Below are 10,104 nucleotides of genomic sequence, written 5' to 3'. Positions count from 1 at the left end.
AGTTTTAAGTAGGTCAATGAGTGTCAATGCTACATCAAAGACCCCGATGTAGCAAAAACATCGTCTATTATACATGACAAATATGTTGTCGTACCAGCAGACAAAGCCCAAAACAGCATTGCTTTTGTCTGCAAAACGTATTACAACCAATGTTTATTATAAGAGGTAGACGTAGAAAATAATAGCAGTGATAAGACCTATACTGTCACTACAGTCTCCAAAGAAGAGATTGGGGAAAACCATAAATTTCTGCAATCCTCTTTTGGTCTCTCTACCAAAGACGATGATTGTGATTTACCGTCTATGTACTGGATTTCTAAACTCCACGAGAATCCAAGCAAACAACGTTACATAGTTGGATCTGCAAAATGTACCATCAAACTTCTTTCAAAACTTTTTACTTCTATACTCACAGCTGTCAAAAATGGTATACAGTCCTACCACAACACTTGTCACTCCCGTAGTAATATTAATTCAATGTGGATCCTGAGAAATTCGAAAGATGTTCTGGAGACCCGCAATTCAAGATTATTACCAGAATATAATAGCATTAAAGCCTATTTCAACACTGTATACTTCTATTCCCCATACTCAGTTAAAACCCCGACTTAAAAACATTATACATCGTTGTTTCTCAAAAAAAAAAAAAAAAAAATGGTACACCTTGATACAAATATAAAGTTCTTGGTAGAGATTCATCATACTTCGTAATAAAATAATTCCAAATCATCTTCCAAATATACAGAAGAGGATGTTTTCAAAATGCTGGAATTTTTTCATCGACAACATATTTGTCCAGTATGCTGGATGCGTTTTTCAACAAACGGTCGGCATTCCAGTGGGAACAATTGTGCTCCTTTACTTGCTGACCTATTCCCTCAGTCTTATGAGGCTGACTTTATAGCTGATCTGATCCGAAAGAAAGTATATTGTTTAGCTAGATCCTTTAATCTCAGTTTCCGCCATATATATTACGTATTATCTTTAAACAATCCTAGTTTCGGGGATTTGATACATCGCATCTACCCAAAAGAACTTGAGATAAAGGATACTACAGACACTGTGAAGTCAGCCTCATATCTTGACTTACACTCAGAGATCGATGGTGAATGAAAACTATTGACCAAACTTTAAGACAAACGTGATGACTTTCCATTCCAGAATTGTCAACTTTCCTTTCATCTGTGGCAACATCCCTTCAGCACCTGCGTATGGAGTTTTCATATCTCAACTCATACGCAGCAGCGTAGCTGGAAAATTAAGATATGTAAGCAAGGGTCTAGGGGCGGGAGCCCCCTAGAAGTTGAGCATAGTTTTCAAATTCGAATAACATTTTTTTTCCATTAAGGTAACAGCTTTGCCCATCCATTTTTAAACTTGTTAAGTGTTTAGAGGAAGGTGTACAAGTTAAAAGAATCAGAACTAGCTTTGATGTTTTTTCCTTTTTTCTCGTTTTTCTTTTTTCTTTTTTGTTTGTTTTGTTTTGTTTTTAATTTTTACAAAATTAAACCAAATAATATCACATTTGAATACAAGTCATGCTAATACAGATAGACATTTAGGAACAAAGACTAAATAGCAAAAAATATATAACATTCCTGGACCTCAAATAACCATAAACGCACACACGTGAAATTAAAAACAAATGAATCACTGAGACTGTATTTGCTTTTACGTTACGCCAGAGCTTGCCATAACTACGCATACTTTTTGTATGGCGCTAGACTCTTTACAAATAGGCTTCTGGAACATGGTTATGTTGCTTCAAGATTGAAGTCATCACCAGGGGCGTAGTTGCCTATACGCAAATACGCAGTTGCGTACTTTCGGAAAAAGTAACCAAAATAAAAACACACATTTTAAAGATGAAATAGAGGTTTTATGCAATGACTCACTGGGGGCCTTGAGCGACCACCCAGACCCCTCGCCGTAATTTTGCGTACAAATAAAACAGGCCTAGCTACGCCCCTGATCACTACAGAAGTTTTATGGTAGTCATCATGAACTCGTGGATCGTTACGGCGTATCATTCGATCTGCACTATGAAAACTGATTTGATCAACGTGTCATAGTTTTATAGTTTTCCTCTCCTCTTTCATCTACCCTGGATTTTTTATGGTAAACTCGGCGGGTGTTTCTAGAAAAGCAGAGGACGCTTACCCTACCAGCGCACCTGGTCCACGCTCCCCGAGCTGTTAATGGAGTCCGAGTTATTTTGTATATATTATTTTGGTTATTTTATGTTCCTTATTTTTTTGTAGAATGAGTAAGATTTTCAAGGAACCAAGATTCTGGCGAAAATCAAAAGAATGTAATCTAGGGACAAAGACCAGACATGGAAAACAGAAAAACAGACAAAAAAATACAAGGAACATAAAATAACCAAAATAATATATACTAAGTAACTCGGACTCCGTATAGCATATTTCACATTCTTGTTATTTTAAAACAGAGCAGTCAACGTATTTTAAATATGATATTTAAGCTGGCCGATTTACCGGTGTAAGGAAATCACTTTTCCCTATCGAGTTCTTCGATTTTAGAAATTTATATGGTTGACTTTATCTACATTTGCCATTTCCGAATATTTACCCGTCATTTTTCATGACTCAAGTTTTAGAATATGCTTCTAAAGCATATAATTTTTAACCATTGTTTCGAATATATTGATGTTTGTCATAGATATTCGATTTTTTTTATTATAAAAAAATATTTCTATTGTTTTATTTTATGCCAAGACGATGTGTATTTTCTTCAGAAACTTCTCAATCTGGCTAATTCGAAAACAAAGAAAATACCATAAACATGTAGTCACGTGACCAAATATTAAATTTCTGCAAACAATACGATCAAAAGAGGGCAAATAATTGTATGCCCTGGAGCGTAAACACTTGAGTGTAGTTAGATGAACACAAATGCCCACGTGCCACACTTATTATGTTGCCTCTAACTGACAGTATTGAAATAATGTTGTGAAACTCTAATTTAAAACAACTTTACTCTGCCCCTTGTTCTTGCCAAGATGGCGGGTCGGAATGTTCGACAACAGCAACCAGGGCTGTACGATACACCTGAAAAATTACAATCTAACACTTTGAAGGTAATTTACATTTAACAAACTGTTAATCTTTTAATATATACACCTTGGCACCAATAATTGCTTCAATTTTTTGATGATAACCCGAGAAAATATGTCTTCGTTAAATATAAGCAAGGGAACCTTGTACATTATAATTTATATGGATAAAAAATGTGTAACCAGTACTAACCTTTTTACTTTGAAGCATTCAAATCTGGCTTTTACTTGAAAGGGAGAGAGAAACTGGTATAATGGTTGTCTATGAGAGCAGATTTGAAGCTCTCTACGCTGGTGGAGTTAATTGTGGTGTTTATCAAGCTGATTCCACATTATTCATTATTATGATATAAGGAAGGTGAAATTTTCCATGCTCCTGAAGAATCATGTGAATTCAAACACTTTAGCCCTTTCATGAATTTTTTTCTAGCCCTGGTTTTAACTTCCAAAATGGTAAAATTTGTTATGATATACGGTTTTTATTGTCTTTATGCATTCTGTTGTCATAGTCTGAAATATGTATGGGCCAAAATGTCTGGCTTTGATAAGGAACTATGGACTGTCATAGTCCTAAATATCTTTGGGTCAAATTGTCCAGTATTGATAAGCCTATTACATCATTTTCTTTAAACATTCGGGTGCCATGTTCTGATCATCCCTATCTTGGAAAAAGCTAAGATCTGATTTGTATTTAATCATTGAAGCTAGCTACATGTACTAGACTGATGTGGTTCTCAATTGCATTTACCAAGTATGTGAGAATGAAGCTACCAGGGTGCTAATTTTTAACTCCCAATTTTACATGCTCAAAGTGGATATTAATGGTTTTTCTGGCCTTAAGTTGATACTACAGCCTGTAATGTTCCCCAATAAATGAAGTCCTTAAAAGTCCATTTTAATGTGTTTTAATTGATGAAAATGATGTATAATATACTGATATATCTTGTTTGACTGATTTTCTGTTTTTCAAAGGTCTAAAATGTCTAACTGGAAGTCAGCATATGGAACTATTAAGAATTAATTCTCACTTTCCTTTCCAAATTTTCCAAAAAACATTCAGAGGTAAAATTTTCATTTAAAGATGTAAAGTTTTGAAAGATTTGATATTGTTTTAAAAGAAGCATTGGGAGTTTGATACCATGTGCAGCGTCTATAGCTGGATTACACATTTTGGTCTATACTGTGGTACCTGCTCATTCTCTTTTCTGAACATTTAGGCATTTTAGAATCTAGGTTATGTGCATGTACATTGTAGCAAGGTAAACCATTTTGAACTCCATCATAAAAATTTTTGCAGACCTTCGAGTGTTATTAAAAAATCTATTGCGGCTGTTTTCTTCATCATATTTTGAAATCTTCAGTACAAGAAGTAATCTTCAGTGTTGATAGTATTCTTTTATATATTTTAAGATATATACATGTATGAGAAATGTTGATTTATCTATCTCGGCTTAAGGAGTTTCTCATACCAAATTACTTTCAGTTGTGGAATTTTCCCAAATGGACCAGTCAAATCAAAAGGGAAGTTTTTTGAGAATTTTCACATGCCAGAAACCCCCTTTCAGCCATCTTGTAGAATTTTTGGGGCCTATAGTATTTCACTGTAATCATTTTGAATTGGACATCACATTATCATCTTAAAACTTCAGGTTATGGTTAAAAAATAGTTCTCACTGAATAACAATTCTCACTACTGTATTATACTTATCATCATCTCAAGTGCTAAAAGTTGTGACACAAAATTTGATATTAATTTTAAGCAAGATCTTCATACAATATAAAAACATTCCATTCAAGGAAATAAATTTCTAATCAGAACTGCTTCTGTCATGTAAATGGCAATATCTTCTCTTTGACCAGTTCCCTTTGTAGTTAGATCAGGAAGGCTTGTGTGTGTTAAATCACTTGCCAACTCCCAAAAGACAAGTACGAAACTTGATTCAGTTATAGCACATTTTGTACACGCGTACAGTCTGAAATAACCCCCCTCTGCGATTCCACCCTACTCATCAGCTCAACTAAAATTTTCAGCCAAATTCTGACAAAGGATAAAAGTGTTCAGCATGATGAGATCTATCTGTTGGCACATTTTTGTTTTAATCCATTAAGCCATGTTGGAGTTATTGTCCTTTTTTGACATTTTTTTTGGCTATTTTTAATGTTATTTCTTTCAAAAATCTTCTCATCAGACACTACTTAACCAATTGGAACCAAACTAAAAATAGAATATAGGGGTCAGACATAATTTTTTTTCATATATCATTGAAACCTTAAAGTTAAGCAAAATTTTGACCTAGGTAAAAGTGATTACATCATGAGATATATCTGTTGTCAAATTTTCGTGTAGATCTGACATTTTTTTTCACTATCTTAATTATAATTTCCTTCAAAAATCTCTGTTGACACTACTTGACTGCTTTTACAAAAATTGAATGTTGCTTATCAAACCAGGTGGACGATTCAGGCTCTTTAGAGGCTCTAGTTAAGTAACTTGAGTATATAGGCAACTCCTTCACTGTACCTGTCTATAATGTTTTGGGGCCAGCTGCAACCTGCCTTATGGTGTGAGGATTTTCTTGTCGTTCATTGAAGACCAATAGGTGATCTTGGGCTGACATTTTCATCCCAGTTGGTTTGTTGTCTCTGACATATTCACCAAATCTATTCTCTTTATTAAGGTCGTTCCCATTTGGATGGGAAGACCTTGTATTTCTTCTGGTTATTATTATTATTATTATTATTCTTTTTTTTCTGCCAGACATTTTGTCAAAGTTTTGGCTCAACTTATCACGACAAGATTTTGACAATCTTTTGCAATCTGACAGAAGACTTTGGAATTCACCGTGTGAGACGTGATAACTGGTCGGTCCAGAGTTATCTGCCCCGTAGCAGAAAAACTAATTTTGTTAAAATTTCTCCAACTGTTTTAGATACACACAAACTGAAAGCTCCATATTGTTCAGAAACAAAGGGCAGTACTATTTGACAAGATTTCGAAAAGATCTGAGGTTTCCCTGGTTATGTGATTTCACGACCTAAAATGAAATTATTCGGTTGGTCACTAAACTTTAAACCGTAAGTCGTATAGACTTGGGACCTTCACTGCTGATCTAAAATGATTTGCAGTATGTTTTTGCATTCTTGGTTCTTTTGTCAAACTTTGATAAGATATTTTACCTCATTTGTATGGTCATTTCTGAATCTCTATTAGGCACTTTTTTGCTGTAGTTTTTTTTTTTTTAAGTCTTTATAGTATGAGTTATAACTACTGGTAACGCGGTATTTACTGTTTAAAATATATATCTATATAGGAAAACTCTCCACCGACATTGACAACTATATTCGTATACAACAAATTCCTTTAGTGGTGTCTTTGTCCGTTTTGGTTATTGAATATCACCTCTCTCTTTGAAAATTGGTGCACACGTTGAAAACAACAGTTCTTACCATAATAAGTGCATTTGTTTTATAAAACTTAATCTAAAAAAAAAGAATATGGATAAAGGTTTTTCTAAAGTAATCCAACAATCATGATTTATGTAATGAAAATGTGATAATGGAGTATGATTGTTTCATGCTCAAGGGTAATTTCTTCGCTGCTTTTAATCAGAAACCTTCACTACTTTTATTCAAAGCTTCAAATGAATCCATGAACGCATATTTAGTTGCATGACAAATATTTATTTTGTTTGAAACAGCTTACATAATCATAACATATGCGGTCAAAGCGCCGTATCTCCAAATTTTAAGTGGAAAAATGAATCACGGAAATAATGAGTAATGAAGTTTAAATTTCCTTGTATGTTCTTACATTTCAAACTGATTACTATTGTTTTCTACGGCAAGGATAATTTAATTAAAACTTTATTTTTTCGTTGCGACCTCCAGTATTTTTTGTTACCTCTCCCCTTCGTCGATGTGTTCAAAAAATTGTAATATGTATTCACCATTGTGTACCGTTTCGATAAATAGAACAAATTAAAATATTTTAGTTTGAAAATATTAGTGAAGTAATAATTCTGCAAAAGATTATAATGAATTTTAGCATTTCTAATATTCTCACACTTATCCTTTAAAAATAAAAACAATAACAAAATCAAGTACCATACTTGAGTAACGATGAACCATGGTGCAATATTATAAAATAGCCGTAGTAAGACTTGACATCTGTTAAACAGAGATACGATAAATCTAATTATTATATAGTAATAAATATTTTCCTATTCAAATCAATAGAAAACAAAGCATGCAATATATCCCGGTATTTGCATACAAACTTTCATTCATATCCGGAAATTTCGGAGACGTTCCGAATATGTTTTTAAATTTATTGCACTGTTGTCGTCTGCTTAAAGAAATGGCTGAACGGGATATTGACAGGTTGTTACAAAATGCGGAATTTGAAGAAATGCCACAAGAGGAGGCAAATAGTGCTGTATTAAATGTTGACAGACAAGGAGTCAAAGACTATAGACAAGCAAGAGAAGAAATCTGTATGTGAAGGTCAGCGTCAGCACCCAGCAAACTTTGAATCGTTACCACCACCTGTAAAAAAATTCAAGCGAATACTTCCACTGGATTTATCACAGTTCCCAGGAATAAAACTCACTTAAAATATGTTTTGAACTGTTCAACATATTTCTGTGTTTGGTGACAGTTATTGTGATTCCATTTTTCTTTCAAATAATAGAAACAAAACATGCATTCCTTTCAGTTTTACTACAATTTATCAAACATTCATAAATTCATATTGCACTAGTTCATATATTTATTATGCATCATATTTGAACTAGTGCAATAAAACACATATAATGTTGTAAAATTCATTATATCCAACAAATTAGTATAATGTTAACTGAAATATTTATTACTATATAATAAAAGGGATATTGTATGAATACTGGTGAATATTGTCCCTCGCAGAATATTATATTGTACTCGCAAGCTCATGCAATATAATATTCTGCTCAGGACAGTATTCACCTGTATTTATGCAATAACCCTATATTATAAGACAATAAATAAATAATGTTAATACATGCGTGAATGTTAGTTTCTTTAAAAGTATACTTCCAATACATTTTTTAAAAAGTGGCATCGGCACCTAAATCGGGAATGTCCAGTTTTTTATCAGTAAAAACCACCACTAACGATCTTTAAATGCAAAACAACCCCATGCATGGCCTAACATTTAAACAATAGCATAGCGAGAATATCACGAAATAAACATGTATTAATAATTTTCAGTTGTCATTAAAATAGAAAAATCAAAGTACTCATGTACTGAATCAATTAACATTGACCCTTATAGTTGCCTTAAAATAGCAAGAACAGAGACCGACTTCTTGGTTATCAAAATATTTAAACAGTTATTGTACGGTAATTTTGTAAAGTCACTTTCTTTCAACATTGTTGTTCCAACTTACACAATCGAGGCGCATTATTCACACTTATACACAAAACACATACTTTTGCAGAGACTTGTAAGTACTAATTTAGAGTTTACAAGCAGAGTTTTATTTTGGCCACATTTGTTCAATACACACTCAAATAATATCTTTACAATGCATAATTCTAGTTAAGTGTTTTTAGTTCTTCATAGAGGAGTGGCCATTTGACCTGAAAGTGACAATTGAGACCTTGTGTTTTGGGATACTTCATAATTATCTCCTTTTGAATTTATCTATTTTCATGAAAATCACAAGTTCATTTTGTTCTCAACTAAGTGTATTGATGAAATTGACAGAAAAAAATTGTTTATTACAACACAGTTACTACAGAATTCATCTTTCTTATAAGAAGCAGAACGATTTTGCAAATTTAATAATTGTCAAAAACCTCGCCTTTTAAAATAAATACTAGAAATAAAATCGGTCGAGCCATTGTATCAGGCTAGAATACAGTAAGCCATTTATCATGAACGTGATTGTTGTCGGGAGAGAATTGGGGGAAAAGGTCTATCCTTTGTTCTGGAACAATTGACTTTTTAATATGTATATATTTTCTCTATAAAATACAAAAAAAATGAAAAGTGCATGTACATGTATTAGGACAGAATTGAGGCAACCCAAAAGAGGTATACTGTTGGTTGCTTATCCCATACTGTCACAGTCTGTGTCTTGACTTATCTCCTGTACAGTACCATCGTTTTTAATGTCAGAAAACTATTTGACATGTGAAGTTATTTTTGCAAAAGAAAGAAAGAATTCTAAGAACCTTAATCCATCGAGTTATGTTGGAGTTGTTGCCCTTTTTCCTTTTTCAACATTTTTTTGCTATTTTTAATGTTATTTCTTTCAAATATCTTCTTCCATGATACCTCTTGACCAACTGGAACCAAACTCGGTATTAATGTTCCTTTGGGTATCCTGCATAGAACTGGTATGGGGTTTTTGATCCGTTGAAAAATATGGTGGCAGTTACTTAAGGGTCAGACAGTTTTTCACATATATATCCAAAACCATTATGTTAAGCCAATTTTTGACACTACCTGACCAATTGGAACCAAACTTGCTACTTGGTGTTTCCTGCATAAAACTGATGTGGGGATTTTTGATCCATCAAAAAACATGATTTCCGTTACTAAAAATGGAACATACATGTAGGAGTCAGACAGCAGTTTTCGCATATATCTCCAAAACCGTTTGGTTTAGTTAAATTCTGACTGATTAAATGTGCTCAGCATGATGAGATTGAACTGTGGTCAAATTTTCGTTTTAATTTGTTATGTTGGAGTTCTAGGTCTTTTTCCGCATTTTTTTTACTATTATAAATGTTATTTCCATCAAAAATCTTTTCTTACACTACCAGACCAATTAGAACCAAACTTGGTATGAATGTTTCTTGGGGTAACCTGTATAGAACTGACCAGGGGATTTATAATCTGTGGAAAAACATGGCTGCTGTTACTAAAATAGAACATAGGGTTCAGACAGCAGTTTTCGCATATATCTCCAAAACCGTTTGGTTTAGTTAAATTCTGACTGATTAAATGTGCTCAGCATGATGAGATTGAACTGTGGTCAAAT

At 33.3% G+C, this 10,104-nt stretch overlaps 1 protein-coding gene across 2 annotated transcripts in view; it reads left to right on the top strand.

Moving 5' to 3' along the window:
• The first annotated feature begins 2,813 nt into the window (after positions 1-2,813).
• The window catches only part of LOC148626781 (cortactin-binding protein 2-like), a 45,711-nt gene continuing 38,420 nt past the window's right edge, over positions 2,814-10,104 (top strand). For both annotated transcript variants that reach the window (XM_088589668.1, XM_088589588.1), the window contains exon 1: positions 2,814-3,100. In XM_088589668.1, coding sequence (XP_088445794.1) covers positions 3,023-3,100 — 78 coding nt within the window. In that variant the 5' untranslated portion in view covers positions 2,814-3,022. The remainder of the gene's footprint in view (positions 3,101-10,104) is intronic.

This window comes from Perna viridis, chromosome 1, assembly GCF_037379345.1.
Source record: "Perna viridis isolate PV_CMFRI_1.1 ecotype Kerala chromosome 1, ASM3737934v1, whole genome shotgun sequence".
NCBI classification, from domain to species: Eukaryota; Metazoa; Mollusca; class Bivalvia; order Mytilida; family Mytilidae; genus Perna; species Perna viridis.
Note: the sequence above shows the minus strand (reverse complement) of the source record. Positions and strands in the feature narration are given on the sequence as shown.